This window comes from Enoplosus armatus, chromosome 11 (assembly GCF_043641665.1).
Source record: "Enoplosus armatus isolate fEnoArm2 chromosome 11, fEnoArm2.hap1, whole genome shotgun sequence".
Taxonomy (NCBI): Eukaryota; Metazoa; Chordata; class Actinopteri; order Centrarchiformes; family Enoplosidae; genus Enoplosus; species Enoplosus armatus.
This window is the reverse complement of record NC_092190.1, coordinates 10,224,000-10,240,745: the sequence shown is the minus strand read 5'-3', so window position 1 is coordinate 10,240,745 and position 16,746 is coordinate 10,224,000. Positions and strand designations below refer to the sequence as shown.

The following is a 16,746-nucleotide window of genomic DNA, read 5'->3' as shown; positions in this document are numbered from 1 at the left end:
TGCTGCCTGATGGCACTTCAGTCCAATCAGTTTCTCTCCAACTACAGCAGCAGTACTGCCTTATATGAAATAGACAGACAGTGGTAACGAAATGTTTAAACTGAGTACTTCTCTTCCTGAGTGTAAGAAAGCTTTTTCAGTAGCTCTCTCACTGTATTTACTCTGATTGTAGCTGTTTGTGTAATCCCAGACTCATGCAAAAAGCACTGGTATGCAAAGTCCCTCTCCTACAGTTGTGTGTGTGTGAGTATGTTTGTGGGTGTTTGCCCTGTATGGCTTCTATTACGTTTGTGTTGCGTGCTGTGTTGCAAGCTAATCTGTATTTGGCCTGGCTGAGGTCAAGGCAGAGTGGCAGAGGTTGTGGCCTCTGTGCTTGATCCACTCAGGAGAAAGGTCAGGGTCGTACTAACCTCCTGACGTATTCCCGCACTGTATGGTAAACACATTCTGGAAAGCATGACATATTAAGTTACAGGAACTTAGTTAAGTTCTTATTAGTAGTTTGACATATATTAAAGATCTTTTTTCAAATTTCAAAGGCCAGTTTGTTCATTCGCAACCTCGTGTGAGCAAAAAACTGTTACCACAAATTGTTATTCTATATATTATTATATGATCATTTAGCTGTCAGTCAGTCAGTCAGTCAGTGTGCTCTTTCCATAAACCACATTATGGACAGATTATTGCACTAAAATTTTACCAGCATAATCCTCAATTCTCTGAAGGTGATTGTGACTCTTAAGTCGGGTCTCAATTGGCAGTGTTAGCAAACAACCAATAGGATTAAAACATTTAAAGAGGCTAAACTTTTGAACTCCAAAGCCCCTGAGCAAAGCTGAGCGTTGACCCTAGACACATGGCATTAACGTTTGTATTGGCATGTGAATTACAGTGACATATGTGATTTATGTGCTTCTTAAAGTGAAAACCACATGCTCATGCATGTCTCTAATCTGGTTTGAGGCTTGTTGAGGCTGTTGATAACAATTAATGTGGTGTTGATATATGGGTTATATATGTGTGTGCTTTTTACTTTACTGTTTTTCTAAAGATACTACAGTCTTCACAGCAATAATCACCATGATATGAAGAGGAATAGCGTCGCTGATTTTATGTTGTATTATATGTTATATTTATCATGTTATGTACTACAGTTTGAATGGGACTTCTCTTCATTGTCAGGGTATGAACCAGCTGTCTGCTACTTTTCCAATAAATATGTATGTCCAGCTGAATACAGTCCTTGCCATAACCTTTATATTAGTTTTGTTGAAACTTATTACCTCATCTGTTCTGTTTATTTGAAGCATTTCACTCCAAAGTGATAGAGCTCTATAATGCGTAATAAAGTGAATGTCTCCAAAACTCAAATGAAAATAATTTGTTATAAGACATAACCTGCTATCAAAGTGACTGACCTATGCATTAGTAAGCACTAACACCAGACAACAACTAAATCCAAGTTTTGGCTTTTTAAGTAAATGTGTCAACTGCCTCTTGTGTTACAGGTTATTCTGTAAGCAGAAGCCACTTGTCTTGTAGCCTTTGCCCTAACTGCAGACATCTCAGCCTTGCAGCAAATGATCTTGATCGTGGTCATTAGGCCATTGCTCTCAGTTTTACCTGTCATTTGGCCATCCAGTGTGAGTACCACCTGAGTGACCTTGCACTCGCTGGTCAGAGGTCAAGGCCTTGTTAGAGATGTTTATGAAGATAGCCGGGGTCGAGGCCTCTGTTTGTCCGTCTGGTGACGAGAGAGGAAACAAGGGATAGGATTCCGGTAACAGATGAAAGACGAGAGCGGAGAGGAAAGGAAGGGTTATCTGGTTCTCCGCGGAGCGTATCGATCTGTTTGTGTTTTCATGGGGTGAACGGGTTTGTTGGCCACAGTCCCGGCAGAAGTGCTGAGGTGTTGGCTGCATCGCACTGTGGTGTTGGTGCAGAGGCTGCACTTAAATTAGGGTTCAAGATAGATTTGAGGTCAGCTTTTGCTGCCTCTTGTTGGGATAATAGCCAGTGGCAGTAAAAACAAAAAACACTGAGAGCTTGTGAATCATCCCAATGGATAGCTTTGACATCATGAATCAGCAACTTACCTACAAAGTGTGCTGGTGCTGCTCTCTTGTGGCCTTTTGAAGTACTGTACTAGAGATCTTAACATCACATTTGAAACATACAAACCAAAAGTTAAAAAAAAACACCTATCATAAATTAATAAGAATATTCTACAAATCACTTTATTGCAGGAATTACACAGTATGGGAGCTGGAAAATATACAATGAAGTTTTTCCTGTTTGTTAATTAGTTAAGATTTTTCCCACTGTAATCAAGTTTGTTTTATGATAGCATACACTGCTAATACTGTATATACTTCATGGAGCATCACAGCCAAGCACAACACACAAACAGGTTACGGTAAGTGTAGAGTAACTGCTGCACCTTTAACAGTAGAAAACTTTGTATCTTACAATAGCTCTGAAAGAGACACAGGAGCTATATGTTTGGGGTCCAAGAAGCCTTCCTCCTACTGAGCAAGACTGACATTATCTCCAAATACTGTATATAAAGGGATAAACAAAAGACAAACTTTTGTTGAGACCTTTTTAAAGCATCTCAACTTGCATAGACACTTGTAAGTACAGTCCTCCTCATCTGTCTGTGGTAGACAACAATGACGTGATTACCCTTCAGTCTTGATGAAAAATACTTTCGCATTAAATCAACAAGGATAATAACAGTAATTCCCGGGATCAGTCAAGTACGTGTTGTGTGTAAGTATATATACATGTGCATTTCTTTGGGATCAGAAACATTTGGTTCACATAATGTGAGAAGAGTAAATCCTTTAACACACAGCTGTAATACACAATGCTCCGACAGAGTAAAGGTATAGGAAAGGTGATGTGTTTGTCTATTTGTTTTTGTGGTTGTGCAACAATATATATGCAGACATCACAAAACACACAGCACCTCCAAGCAGCTCAAATCCATTCATATATGTACACTCACACACATACATACACACGCACACATACACACACCTGCCAATGCTATTTCAGTGCTGTTTTATATGTTACTAAGGCGGCGGGCGCTGATAGTCAGACGTTGAAACACTGCTTTTGGATCTATGGAATCTCAGATACACTCAAGTCCAACATATTCTCATAAATCTTATAAATAATAATGGACTTAATAACACACAAAGTAATTCAATAATAACCTGAGGAGAGTATGTTGAACTATGTTAGTGAGGAATGCATTATATTTACAACAGAGTGATTGTGATATATCTGTGTCGGCAACATCATGGTGATTTAGCAAATGACAAGCGTCTGTAACCAGTGGTAAGTCCCATCCTTTACATTAGTATGTTTAAACAAGTTAAAAGGTGTGAAATCTATAATAATATGTGGCTATATCTTTGAAGGCTGTGGCACTGGTACGGAAGGGAAATAAAAAGAAAAACAAAATGGAATAAGGTGGATAAGTAAGATTGAATAGCACCTGACACAAACAACCCTTTCAAAAAGAACACCAGTTTACCAGTTTGGGGGGCATGTACTCAGTGCAGTGGTAAACTGGGTGCAATTCTTTAGAGCCATGTTGTGATCACGTTAGTTAAGTGTTCTGCATGGAGCAAAAGGCCACTAGGTCTCTGGGTTCTGGTTTGTAATGTTCAATCTCCGGTTGTTCTGCAAACCACATCTCTGTCCCTCTCCTCTCACACATGCAGGGAAATAGCACCATCCTTTGAAAACAGGAAGTAAAGCCAAGTCGAGGACGACAGCGGATGCGGTATTGCTCGTAGGTCAGGAAGGAGGACTGTGGTGTCGGGGTTTATGTCCTCTTCATGCACACCTGACAGCGGCTTATGTGTGTTCGGAGACTGCCTGCTTTTAGCGTTGTCGGGACAGGTTTCCTGGAAAGAGGTGGAGGGAAAAACATCAGACGTCCACCTATATTACCAAGCTCATAATGTTTGCTCATAATGCACTTGCAACCACACCCAACAGTGATGTCACAGTGTCCTGAAGTACACCTGTACATCACTGCAGCAAGGTGAAAGGTTAAATCACTAGAGGTCAGCAACAGCAAGATTTTCTAGGGGTGTTAAGTTACTCTTTACTGCAAAACACAAAATACAATGTGTGTTTCTGTCTTACGTAAACATCTCATTGTCTTCAATGGTGGCAAGCCAAAAGCTGTAGGAGTTGGCGTAGTAGTTGCAGGTTCCACGGCCGTGACACTCGATGAATGGAGCACTGCGGAATTCCTCCAGGCAGGAACCAGGAGAGGCCAGAGCCTGACCTGAACCCTCAGCACCAGCACTGGTGTGCTACACAGACACGCACAATGAAAACAGCTCATCAACCAAATGAAGCCCATTTTGAAGAGAACTATTGTTTGATATCTGAAATGAACAAATTAAACATACTTTGGGGGGTTTTCCTCCACAGACACTGTATGTATATGTATATATTTTATGTTTATTTTTTCTTGCCCACTGGTAGGGATGATGAGGTAAGTGCGGGACTTTGGGTATGTTATACTCAAGCTAAACATTGATAAAGAAAACATCTCAAAACAAATGAACAAAAATTTATCATCATTGGGTATAATAATTATCAAAACACAACAAAACCTAGTCTGCACAAAAAAGCTGGAAAAGCCTCCTAGATTTTACTGAATCATCACAACTTGGGCTTGGGTGACATGTCTGTGGTGTAAGGAAGAACTGAATGTATTCTTGAGAGGGCAGACTGTGTATTTGCACTGAGACCTGATCCTGTTTCGTCTTACCATAACAAAGGAGTAGCCAATCCATAGAGAGTCCCAGCCACGAGGGCATGGCGGGATCATGATGGTCTGACTGTGAATTGCTATTACCATGGCTGGGGCTTCACACACAGCACATCTGTACACACCCACACACACACACACACACACACATATATGAGAGGAGAACAGTGTGTGAGTGTCAAAGTATCATATATACCTGAAATAGTTTGGATAGAACTGCTGACATACCGGCTGATGAAGGGTTTGATGCTTTCACCAGTAATAGGTGCCATGTTCATGGGCATGGGCTCAGGGGAGGTGAGCCAGTAGGAGTAGTCATTACGGGAGGCAAAGTTGCAGACGTTGTTGATGTTACAGAACAGGAAGGGCATGGGGCTGAACTTCCTCAGACAGCTGCCGGCCGTACCTAAAACACAGATCGAGGAGACATGTAATTCATCCCACAAATCTTCCCGTTTGTGCTTCCCCTCCTCTTTTTCTCTATCTCACTTCTTTCGTTTATTCTTTCTTTTTTTTATGTCTTTCTCATATTGTGTTTCTCACCTAAGTCCTGTCCGTGAGAGCGTTCGTTGCCTTGTACGTAAAGCAAGGAGTAGCCATCATATATGAGCGAGGTTCCCTCAGGACATTGTGGAATCTCTGTCATTTGGCTGTGACGGGTTACCAGGAAGCCGTGATCCATGGAGGAGGGGCCAGGTTGACCCACTTGACCTGGAACACCATCAGGTCCTGGGGGGCCAGAGTATCCTCTGGGTCCTACAGACGTGTTATTAAATTATTAATGACAGTGACAACACAACAAACCCTACCCACACCTTTCATCCGTGTGAGTCTCTCACCCTGTGGCCCCGGCAGTCCAGGCTCTCCTTTGGCTCCAGACTGACCATTATATCCAGGAAGGCCATCTTCACCTTTTGGCCCTGGAATACCCGTCACACCTGAGAGGAAATCACAAAAGAAATGAAGCAATGAGAAAATGGATGCGGAGGATAGGTGAGCAGGAGAAAACTGTTGGATCACAGGGGATTACACGATGGGGCAAACATCACCTTGCTGTCCTTTCAGTCCAATGAACCCAGATGGCCCCTGGGGTCCCGGTAAGCCTTGAATTCCTGGGAACCCGATGTCTCCTTTGACAAAGGTGTTGGGGCCAGGGGGTCCAGGGGAGCCTTCAGTGCCTGAAATACACAGTATCTTTAGAGGACATTTTCCAGTTGCTCATTTTTATTTTTAGCAGTTTATGGACGTTAAATTATAAGATTACCAGAGACACAAGTAAGCACTGACTGAATTATGTACTGTAATGATTCCAGTAAGGTACATAGAGATAGTTTTGAATATGAACACATTGAAGGGTTTCCCCTCCTTTTTACCCTTTTCTCCTGGGAATCCTCTGTCTCCAAATTCTCCTTTGAATCCAAAGTCCCCGACATTTCCCTTCGTACCTGGAGTACGTATTCAAAAATAGTATATTTTAATTGTCAATTATTTCCTCTCATATTTGCGTAAAATCACACGTCTTTCACACATGAATGTACACATACACAGTCATAGACTGTTACTCACCTGGGAAGCCAGGGACACCCTGCAATCCCCTCTCTCCCTTCTGTCCATCAATACCTGGAAGGCCAGATTGTCCCTGTAACACACACACACACACACACACACACACACACAAATACACACAGCTACATGAGAGGCTGAAGAAGACAAGATTGAACAAGAGGCACATTCATTACACATTCATCAATTTACAATTTACAATCTGACAAAAATAGCATCAGATTATTGTTAACTAGTGTACAACATGTACAGTAAAAAAGCTTAAGTCATAGAACATAGCCTCATGACATACAGGAAGTCCGGGAACTCCAGGGTCACCCTTATGTCCCGTCTCCCCCTGGAAACCGGGGTTACCCTGGTCTCCTTTCTCTCCCTGTAGGCCGTCTCTGCCTGGCAAACCACCAGGTCCTGGTGCTCCTGGTACTCCTGTTTGATAAAGACAAGACGAACACATAACACATAACAACACATCATGTATTTCTACTCGAAACACTCTTCACTTGCAACAGTGGCTCTATACTGTATTACATTTTGGCGACAGGTCCTTATTCTCATAATAATGTCATGTCATGTATGTGGAATACCTCCTTCTCCTGGTCGTCCTGTTTCTCCCCTTTCTCCCTTAGGGCCATCTAGAGAGGCACCTGAGAACCCTCTCTCTCCTGGCTCACCCTGGGCTCCCTGTGGGCCTGGAAGTCCCTTGTCGCCTTTGATACCAGGGACACCTGGATGACCTGGAGTGCCAGGGAAGCCAGGACCACCTTTGTCACCTGGAGAGGGAAAGAGAAGGCCACATGATGAAACTCCAGTGGCTCCAGTGACTGAGGGATTAAATTAATCAACAATGGAAGGGCTCTAACCTTTGCTACCAAGCAATCCAGGTTGCCCAGGGAAACCTCGGCCAGGCAAACCTGCAGAGAATGACAGATAAAAAGCACATTACAGGCAGTTTCTGTAATGTTTGGATTGATAGTGAGGGGCCAGCAGATGTCAGGGATGCCTGAAAAAATCCAAATCTAAAAACCTAAAGTAGACACTGCCCTGTGTGTGCTGTTATTAGTTGGCACTATATTTGGAAAAGGCATTGATACCTGAACCCCTGATTGTGATTGTGATGTTTGACTACTCAAGGAAGAGTTTGTGCCTTCCAGTATTTGTTCCAAAAAAAAACATCAGAACATGCTAAAAGTATTGTGGTTGAGAGGGTTTGAGTGAAGGTTAATTTAAGGGTTCCAAGCCAGAGTGACCCTGTAGGATATATCAGGCTGAGGGGCTCACTTTACTGTAACAGCTTATCAACGAACAAGTAAATTATTGCAGTGTAGTCTCCTCCTAACTCCTCCAACACTAACCTGGCTCTCCTCTCTCCCCTGATGTTCCAGGGATGCCGTCCACTCCAGGCTCTCCCTTCTCTCCAGGAACACCGGGAGGTCCCTGCAAGCCGCCTTCACCTGGAAGACAACAAGTGTACACACCTTGTTAGTGTTTATTTTCTAGCAAGACTAAATAGGCAGTTGCTGGGGACAGGTGTATGAATCCTTTCTGTATCTGATTTAATAAGCGCACCGTTCCCTGAGCTGCCTCTTTGAGGAAAAACATGGCAGCTGATCTTGAAGGTTTCTCCGAATTTATTTAGAAATTAGTTTCTGATTATATTTCATGTGAGAAAAAGGCCAAACAGCTGCAGAAGGCTGCTTTATTTAATACTTACAGGGTCTAGTTTAAAGAGTTATGAACGTTTGGGAGTTTCAATAAGTGGCAAGTTGCATAATTGGCTAAACCTTCATAGCTCTCTGATTAGTTTGGTTTCCAGCTGCCTGGCTCATTCAATTCTCAGTGGCATTTTTACATGACAAAACACATCTCACAAGATTAAGGCTGTCTTTGTGTAGTTAATGGTGTATCACAACTTGAACAAATTAAATCATTTCTGATTAATATGTTCGCATTTGTCTGAATACCTGATAAAATAATGTTACTGTTACTTACCAGGCCGACCGTCACTACCAGGTTCTCCTACAGACCCTGATAGCCCAAGGGTACCCTTCTCCCCTGGTCTACCTGACTGACCTGTACAACACACACCACAATAAGAACTCACATGATATACCAACTTGCAAGATTATTATACCTAGTGTTGTAGACAAATGGGATGAATGTGACAACACAGACTGAAATCTGACCTGGATACCCCTGGCCTCCCTTTTCTCCCTTGGTTCCTTGCAGTCCTGGCTTGCCAGGCATCCCTTCATGACCCCTCTGACCCTTCTCCCCTGGTGTTCCTGGGGATCCTGACTGGCCTGTCTGACCCTGTGAGAGTAGAGGAATGGAGAGGGATGCCAAGTAAAGACAAGTAGGTACTGATGATTATTGAGAGGAACAAGCCAGAAAAGAAGATGTTGAAAGTGCAAAGTGAAACTGACAAAAACATGTCCATTTCCATCTCTGTTGGGCACCAGTTTACATTATTTAATCTTGACATTTTAAGTTTATTCATAAGTTTTGTTACATTAGAAACTTAAAGAGGCTATTTGTGGTTGCCGTGGAGTTATTTCTGGGTAAAGAGTCTACCAGGACAGACAGAGAGAGAGTCTGTGGATCACATCACATTCACACTTAGAGAAGATGAGATGAGAACTTTCTGGTCCAGAAATACAAAACCCTATTTCAAAACCATTGACATTTGTAATAATGCACATTACTAAACATACAGTCCTACGACAGAATTTAAATGTTGGTGATTATATGTTTCTCCTTGCAAGTTCCTCTGAAATCACGTTTCATGGCCATCCAAGCCTTGCCAGTGCTCAACCTGCCAATTTTCAGTGCACACAAGATGTGCAGTCAAACTTATGAAGCCACAGTAGTAGTCTCTGCTTATGTTCATAGAATTATTAGAATAACTATTGTTATAGCTAGTGGATTACCTTTTCTCCTGGAAGTCCTGGGAACCCGATACCTGCCTCACCAGCTGCTCCCGTGTCCCCTTTCTCTCCATCTGTGCCTCTGAATCCAGGATGTCCCGGTGTACCAATATCTCCCTTAGTACCCTTTGGACCAACCACACCTGCACAAACACACAAACACACACATAGACAATGTAGATATTTGTAAGAGTTGCATTTAACTTGCATAACGCATTAAACAGAGTGTTTATCACAATTTGATGTTTGCTTGAAATATTCTCAATACAGCTGTTTACACTTCTGTCTTTAGATGACTAAATGTCATGTTTGTAATACACATAATTCATGTTTTTACACACACACACACACACACTCACGCTGGTTGGCATTTCCATGACACACATTTTGTGTGTTTTATTTGCGCCTTCTTACCTGGTATTCCCATCTCTCCTACACTGCCTTTCTGTCCAGGTGGTCCCATACTGCCAGGCTCTCCAGGAAAACCAGGGTCTCCTTTCACACCTGAGATTGAAAAATTAAGATCTATTTTATTTTCCCTCCATTTTCATCAGATGATGATTCTTTTAAAGGAATGGACATACAAACATGATTACCACATGTAGTCGACATGGTTTAAATATCCTATAAGAAATGTAACATATTTTAGAATGCTGTTCAGGTGGTCACCTGGTTGTCCGGGTGATCCAGGCTCTCCATCTTTGCCAGATACTCCACGGTCTCCAGTAACTCCACGGTAGCCCTTCTCTCCAGCGATCCCAGGTCGACCTGATAGAAAAATTTAATTAAAAACCACATTGAGATATTTCTTAAACTATGGGTCAATATATAAAATCACCAATGGATCAGTTTTATAGCAAATCTTTATGTGACACATATACTCTTATTGAGCCAAGTGTTGTTTTATACCGATATCTCCGAGGTCTCCCTTCTCTCCCTTCATATGCTCCATGTCAACTTTGCTCATGTTCCCAGGAGGTCCCTTAAGACCTGGCTCTCCCCTTTCTCCTTTAAATCCAGGCTCTCCAATATTACCTCTTGGTCCAGTAATACCAGGATCACCTGAGAGAGTTGGTGGGAAAGAGAAATTATTATGCTGCTGACAAATCTAAAAAAAGAAAAGAAAAGTGTACACTGCATGACCAGTATGACCGGTATTGTGAAAATTATTTATAGAGTTGAAGCTTTCTCAAGAAAGCTAAAACTCCATAAATAATTTTATTTTCCCAATTTGGTCTTCCTTACCTCTCACACCAGGAGATCCAGGTGTACCAGGTGGTCCAGGAAATCCTGGTACTCCCGGTGTCCCTATGACCCCCATTTCACCTTTAGGACCTGGCAAACAAACACACACACAGTAAGATTACTGTAAATGAAAAAGAGGTGAAAGAAAGGGCATAATCCCTTCTTTACCTGGAAAGCTTTTAATGTGAAACATGTACAGGAAGTGTTGAGTTTCCTTGACAAGATCTTTGACAAGATGCATTGAAATTACTTCAGGCGACACAGGTATTTGTGATAAAAATAGAAACCCAGAGCAGCAAAACGGTGAAGATGACATGACTGGATTGTTATACTGAATAAATTAATGCTGTGGAAATGTACATAATGTTGATTTTATTAGGGCGGTGCCTTTATTTGTGCAAGTGCAACAATAACGAAACAAGAAAGAAATACAAAAAACACCCACACACTCACAGTGAAGCGCCACATTTCTGAAAAAGTGTTCGGTGTGGGTTTTTTCTTGTGAATGTGTTTGCTGTTTGTCAGTCTCACCTTGGTTTCCAATCAGTCCGTCCCTGCCTGGTAAGCCTGATGGCCCTGGCAGTCCTTTAGAACCTGGGGATCCTGGAAATCCAGGGGTCCCCCTCTCTCCCTGAGGCCCAGGCATGTCCAGACCAGGAGGGCCTGGGTAACCCTTTGCTCCTTTTGTACCTTCCCTACCTGTTCAACATGCACACATACAAATATATTTGCAGTTATTTCCACAACAATTGACAATCGCGTGAGGGAATTCAAGAAAACGCATCACAATCTGACAGCAGACATTTTGACCTGCCAGAGTAGGAAAATCACAGGTGTTCCTGATAACATTAAAATGGCTGCGTTCTATTTAATTGTCTTTTCAAGTGTCCATGCATGCATAATACCAGGACCCTGAAACTGAAGCAGGTAAATATATTTCAGCTATCATTAATCTTATTTACACCTGTGCTTTTCCTTCTGTGCTCCTTCCTTCTATGTCAAAATGTCTTGTTGGGACTTGTCTATGTTGGGAAGTGGAGTTTGTGCTCACCAAATGGTCCAGGCTCTCCAGGTGGTCCTTGTGGTCCGGGGGATCCAGGCGAGCCTTTTCCTGGAGAACCTGGTAAGCCAACCAGTCCAGGAGGTCCTGGGGGTCCCACTTCACCTAATTTTAAAGACCAAACAAAGAACAAGGATGTTTTTAGTACAGAAGATGGGCCTTTTAATTCTGTGGCATGGATTAACTCGAACCAAGCTTCACACCAGAGTGTCTTGCAATACCTTTGACTCCCTGATACCCTGGTGGTCCTGTCTGGCCTCCTTGTCCAGGAACACCAGGTGGTCCCATGTTACCCTTCTCTCCGTGGAAGCCAGTAATTCCTGGGAGGCCTTGCAAACCTTTTGGGCCTGGAAGACCCCGTCCTGGTTCACCCTACAAAGTATAGCAATAAGCACTGATTTGCATCTCATTTTACATCACATTCAAATCTCCCAGTTTATCATGTCATTAAAACAGATGATAGTATTGCTCTGGTCGTTGAATGATGCACTCTAATGTTCCTAAATCAAGTCCTCTAAAATACATATTTGAATACAACATCCAAAGAGACAGGCATCATCCACACCAAAGCATTAGGAAGTTGCAAAGAACACTTATGTCCCATCGTCAAAACCAGGATGCTTCAGGTCCCTTATTGAGTCACTACCCCAGTGTGTTGCAGCATACAGTATGTAGATACCATATCTATCTATATGTAATTGAATTATTAAGTTTAATATATATCCAGAAAAATACACACTTTTTGTCCAGGTGAACCCGGTTGTCCAGTCAAGCCATCCTTTCCTGGTCTTCCTGGCTCTCCTGGGAATCCTTGAGCTCCTGGAATTCCACTGATTCCTTGAAACATGGACAAAATATTTCCACTGAGTTCTGTTTTGTTCTGTTCATGTACATGCACTGCATTATGTGTTATTATTATTTGTTTACATGTTTTTTTTTAGGAATCTGTAAGTATCCATTTAATGTCCCCGGGGCATCCACAAAGAGGAGTAATGGGGTCAACATGGAGAAACTTACCTTTAGGACCAGTTGGGCCTGGAAATCCAATCCCAGGGGGTCCATATTCACCCTTCTGTCCAGGGAAACCTGGCAAGCCTGGGTCTCCCAGCAGGCCTCTGTCACCTGCAGCCAACAACATGTTCCAATCACCAATTATTACATGATAATACTCTGATCTCCCACCCCCACTTTAATGTTATTTCATTGATCAAAGACAAGATTAAGTTCACAGATTAATCCTCAAGAGACAAATTTCAATAAGTATAAATGAAAACATGCTGACTATGGTGTTGCTCACCTTGAACTCCAGGTCTGCCAGGTTCTCCTTGTAATCCAGGCACTCCCTGAGGTCCAGGAGTGCTCAAACCTGTACCTGGTTCACCCTTTGCACCTGTTGGACACAAGTTATAAGTTATCAATTAATTAATGTACAGTAGGTGTGTGTGTGTGTGTGCAGTATCAGTGTGTATTTGCTGAGTTTCAGATGTGCCGTTTAGATAAAGTTTGATTTGACTTCTCTTTGACTACACGAGTGCATCTTTTAAAAATGTCTGTGAGTCTCTCTGTGTAGATCTCATGCTTACCAGGTAATCCAGGAGATCCAGGAGCTCCTGGTCTCCCCTGACCGCCCTTCTCCCCAGACTCTCCTGGTCGACCAAAGCCTGGCAGGCCAGGTGGACCCCTCTCTCCCGGAGTCCCAATAAGACCAGGGTCCCCATCTGGTCCACGCTCACCCTTGATGCCCTCTTTGGCCTGAAAGAAAGATTAGAGAAACAGGATGTCCAATCTACTTTGTTTTTAAGTTGACAATAAATTAAAGACACTAAATATCTAAGTATCTAAATATCTAATATCTAATGTTTTACTTAAACCTGCAATTATTGATTTTTTGATTACTCTGGGACAGCGCAGCAAGCTGTAAACATCAGCATCATCATCCCCTTATAAAGTTACTTGTTTACATATCGAGCAGACATGGAGCAACATTAGCATTCATTTGGAGCCATGTTTTGGGCCACCTGATGGATGTAAGTCCAACATTCACTCTCCTTTTAGCTCTGTTTTTGGTCTCCACCAACACCTTAGGGAAACATTTGGCTCTTTCGCTGATAAATGCTTCACTATGTTCACCTTGTTGTTAACTTTGATTGTCTCTTTGAAAGCAGTGAGACTGAGCAAAAACATCTATAAAGATGCTAAAAAGATGTGTAGAGCTGAGAGGGACTGCAAAGTCAGGTGAGAGTAATCTGTGGGTTCATCACTACGAGCAACCCCTTTTGAATTACATGTGGTGATTTTTTTCCTTGTTAATATAGCAAATGCCGATTATTTAGTAGCAACATTAAGTAAAAGTGAACTTTCACTTGCAGCGAAAGGTTTTCAAAGTTAAGTAGCCTGTTTATTGTTTTACAGTCCTTTCAAAGCCATCCATTATCATTTGACAGGCAGTTCAATCAGTGGAGCTCATGTTGTCCTGGTCCATATGGTTTGTCTCATCAAACAAACAGCACACTTACGGGTTCTCCTTTGAGGCCTGGTATACCTGGGAGGCCATCTCTCCCTGGCAGTCCATCCAGCCCTGGCTGCCCTGGTGAACCAGAAAGACCAGGCAGACCTTTGTCCCCCTTCAGACCAGGTGCTATGAAAATGTCCCCTGGCTCACCAACAGCACCAGGGGCTCCCATCAACCCAGGAGTGCCTTGAGAACCCTGCACACAGGTCAGAATTAATGACATATTTTTCTCCATTTCCCTCAATAAAATGAGGAATAAACTGTGAAAACAGTCAGCTCACATGAAATGAAACGGTGTCTTAGACATTATTCTACTCACAGATCTTCCAGGTTGTCCAGGAGAGCCAGATTGACCCTTTTCTCCCTTGTTGCCTGCTGGCCCAGGAGGTCCTACCAGGTGAAAATGGACAATTGTGCACCCTTAGCTCATTCAATATTCATCATAGCGGGTGTCAATACACAGGAAAAATTCACTCACCTCGATCTCCTTTAGGGCCCTGGGGGCCAGGTAATCCAGCTGGGCCGAAACCTTCACATTGAACACAGGTATCTCCTTTGTCACCTGAAAGGAGGCACAGAAACAACAATTTAAAAAGTTGTACGTAAATGTCCTTAACATGTAGTCCAGCAGCACTGATGCATGTGGTACACGTGCCTACAAAGGTAGACCTCAAAGACAGAAACATGGAATTTTAATGGATTCCTTCATCCAAGACTCATATTGATCAGCATTAATTGTAGATGTGCTTACCTTTCTGTCCCAATTCCCCTTGTAACCCTGGAGGTCCAGGAGGGCCAACAGCTCCTTTCTCGATGTTACATTCATTAGGGTCAACTGTGCGGCCATGTCATAGCACATATACACAACACATACATTAGGTTATTAAAACATTTGTAGATGCACACTTTATGTAGGTATCCCTTCATGCCATTTATTGAAATATTTGTAATATTTAAAGATAAAGCATACTCGGTAGTCCAGGTGGTCCAGGAGGTCCGCTAATCCCTGGTTGTCCTGGAGGTCCGACGAGAGACTCTCCTTCTAGACCCCTGTCTCCTTTCTCACCCACGTCTCCCTTCTGACCCCTCTCTCCACGAGGCCCTTCAATGTGCCGGCCTGAAGTCCGAGTAAAGAAAGCCAGTTAGTGTGTTATTCAGGTTGGCATGTGTCTGACATATGCAGCCTTACTGCAGTGTTGTTACATTATGTTATTTTACCTGGTGGACCTGCCTCTCCCTGAGGACCAGGAAAACCTGTGGATTTAGAAGAAACCAAAAAGGGAAGAAAAACATGGACATCAGGGAAACTGATCCAAGGTAGTTGTTTATGCATATGTGTGTCTGCATATGCTTATGAGCATTAAGTGGCCTCACTTTACCTTTTTCTCCTTGTAACCCTGGGAGACCACGAGGACCAGGAGGACCAGGTGCACCATTACCCTAAAATTATGTAGTTACAAAGATTAAGGATGCAAGCATTTTTTAAGGTTATGTTTAAGTTCTAATGCTGAAAAATAAAGTTGGTGGTGTTGCAAGAGACATAATAATAAAATGATCAAAATCAAAGCAGAAGAGGCCAAGAAATTCTGACTTTAAAGAGTAACTTGTGTAAGTAAGTGTGCTCTGTTGCCCTTTTAACTAAACTTAACAGTGATACCACATTGTATTGACACACCCTGGTGTACACTTCTACATCACTGTAGCCAAGTAAGACAAAATTTGGGGCTCTTTAAGTATGGGTCAAGCTCCTTTATTTCTGACGATGTAATAATAATAATACCAGGATGCCAGGATCTAAAAATAAGTTAATTAATCCATTACTTTTGGCTTAAAAAATGTCAAACTTAAAAGATATTTAGTCTAGAAACCATACCATACCCACCACATGTCATTTGTCTGTGGACATTGCTGAAAGTAATTTGTGTGCAAACTCCTCGGGTTGTCAAATCCCCCATATTTACCAGAGACGATACCAGGAACATGGTGCCCTCAATAGCAACTACAGGCCTGACTCAAGTGATGTAATTTGATGTCACAAAAGGTAAAATCAGTGGATTGCCCCTTTAACATCCTCTCACGTTTGAACTGAATGAATATGTGGTGACATCAGCTGGTATTTGAGTTTGAACTCATTGTAGCGGATGGGAAAGAGAGTGAGTGGGTGAGAGAGAAAGAAAGAGAGGAGAGAAGAAAATGGAAAAGAGGGAGGAGAGAGATCACTTACAAAACCTGGTGGTCCTCTGTCTCCCTTTTCACCCTGAAAACAAGACAGAGAATTTAGTCTGTCTGACCATAACACGTCCAAGATCATTTGAGTTTTGGATTAAAGTCTTAAATGTGACCAGAGTAAATAAAAGGTGCATTAGTTACCTGGGAACCAGTGTATCCAGGAGCTCCAGGAAAGCCTTTCTCTCCCTGTATGAAAGCATGTATGTACTTAAGTGATAAACATTTCATAATACAAAAGCAAACAACAGTTGGCCAGTAGAGTACAGTAGGTGAATAATACAATAATTTATTGTTACCTTATGCCCATTCTCTCCATCCTTGCCAGGTTTACCCTAAAATTACAGAAACAGACACTTAGGAGAAGCAAGTTTGTAGTTTTTTGTAATGACACATTATAAAACAGCTTGTTTTC

At 42.3% G+C, this 16,746-nt stretch overlaps 1 protein-coding gene across 1 annotated transcript in view; it reads right to left on the bottom strand.

The window, feature by feature from the left end:
* Positions 1 to 3,286: 3,286 nt before the first annotated feature.
* col4a1 (collagen, type IV, alpha 1) overlaps positions 3,287 to 16,746 on the bottom strand; it is a 34,740-nt gene continuing 21,280 nt past the window's right edge. The window contains exons 18-54 of the mRNA XM_070915003.1: positions 16,631 to 16,666; positions 16,476 to 16,520; positions 16,330 to 16,362; positions 15,485 to 15,545; positions 15,324 to 15,359; positions 15,076 to 15,222; positions 14,857 to 14,940; positions 14,584 to 14,667; positions 14,425 to 14,495; positions 14,110 to 14,301; positions 13,177 to 13,345; positions 12,891 to 12,983; positions 12,611 to 12,715; positions 12,333 to 12,430; positions 11,815 to 11,965; positions 11,585 to 11,698; positions 11,065 to 11,232; positions 10,534 to 10,623; positions 10,198 to 10,350; positions 9,958 to 10,056; positions 9,703 to 9,792; positions 9,292 to 9,431; positions 8,548 to 8,674; positions 8,354 to 8,434; positions 7,717 to 7,815; positions 7,225 to 7,275; positions 6,949 to 7,134; positions 6,657 to 6,790; positions 6,368 to 6,440; positions 6,175 to 6,246; positions 5,851 to 5,979; positions 5,641 to 5,739; positions 5,345 to 5,557; positions 5,030 to 5,207; positions 4,802 to 4,916; positions 4,165 to 4,337; positions 3,287 to 3,920 (exon numbers count right to left, since the gene is read on the bottom strand). Of these exons, the coding sequence (XP_070771104.1) occupies positions 3,839 to 3,920; positions 4,165 to 4,337; positions 4,802 to 4,916; positions 5,030 to 5,207; positions 5,345 to 5,557; positions 5,641 to 5,739; positions 5,851 to 5,979; positions 6,175 to 6,246; positions 6,368 to 6,440; positions 6,657 to 6,790; positions 6,949 to 7,134; positions 7,225 to 7,275; positions 7,717 to 7,815; positions 8,354 to 8,434; positions 8,548 to 8,674; positions 9,292 to 9,431; positions 9,703 to 9,792; positions 9,958 to 10,056; positions 10,198 to 10,350; positions 10,534 to 10,623; positions 11,065 to 11,232; positions 11,585 to 11,698; positions 11,815 to 11,965; positions 12,333 to 12,430; positions 12,611 to 12,715; positions 12,891 to 12,983; positions 13,177 to 13,345; positions 14,110 to 14,301; positions 14,425 to 14,495; positions 14,584 to 14,667; positions 14,857 to 14,940; positions 15,076 to 15,222; positions 15,324 to 15,359; positions 15,485 to 15,545; positions 16,330 to 16,362; positions 16,476 to 16,520; positions 16,631 to 16,666 (4,071 nt within the window). The 3' untranslated portion in view covers positions 3,287 to 3,838. The remainder of the gene's footprint in view (positions 3,921 to 4,164; positions 4,338 to 4,801; positions 4,917 to 5,029; positions 5,208 to 5,344; positions 5,558 to 5,640; positions 5,740 to 5,850; positions 5,980 to 6,174; positions 6,247 to 6,367; positions 6,441 to 6,656; positions 6,791 to 6,948; positions 7,135 to 7,224; positions 7,276 to 7,716; positions 7,816 to 8,353; positions 8,435 to 8,547; positions 8,675 to 9,291; positions 9,432 to 9,702; positions 9,793 to 9,957; positions 10,057 to 10,197; positions 10,351 to 10,533; positions 10,624 to 11,064; positions 11,233 to 11,584; positions 11,699 to 11,814; positions 11,966 to 12,332; positions 12,431 to 12,610; positions 12,716 to 12,890; positions 12,984 to 13,176; positions 13,346 to 14,109; positions 14,302 to 14,424; positions 14,496 to 14,583; positions 14,668 to 14,856; positions 14,941 to 15,075; positions 15,223 to 15,323; positions 15,360 to 15,484; positions 15,546 to 16,329; positions 16,363 to 16,475; positions 16,521 to 16,630; positions 16,667 to 16,746) is intronic.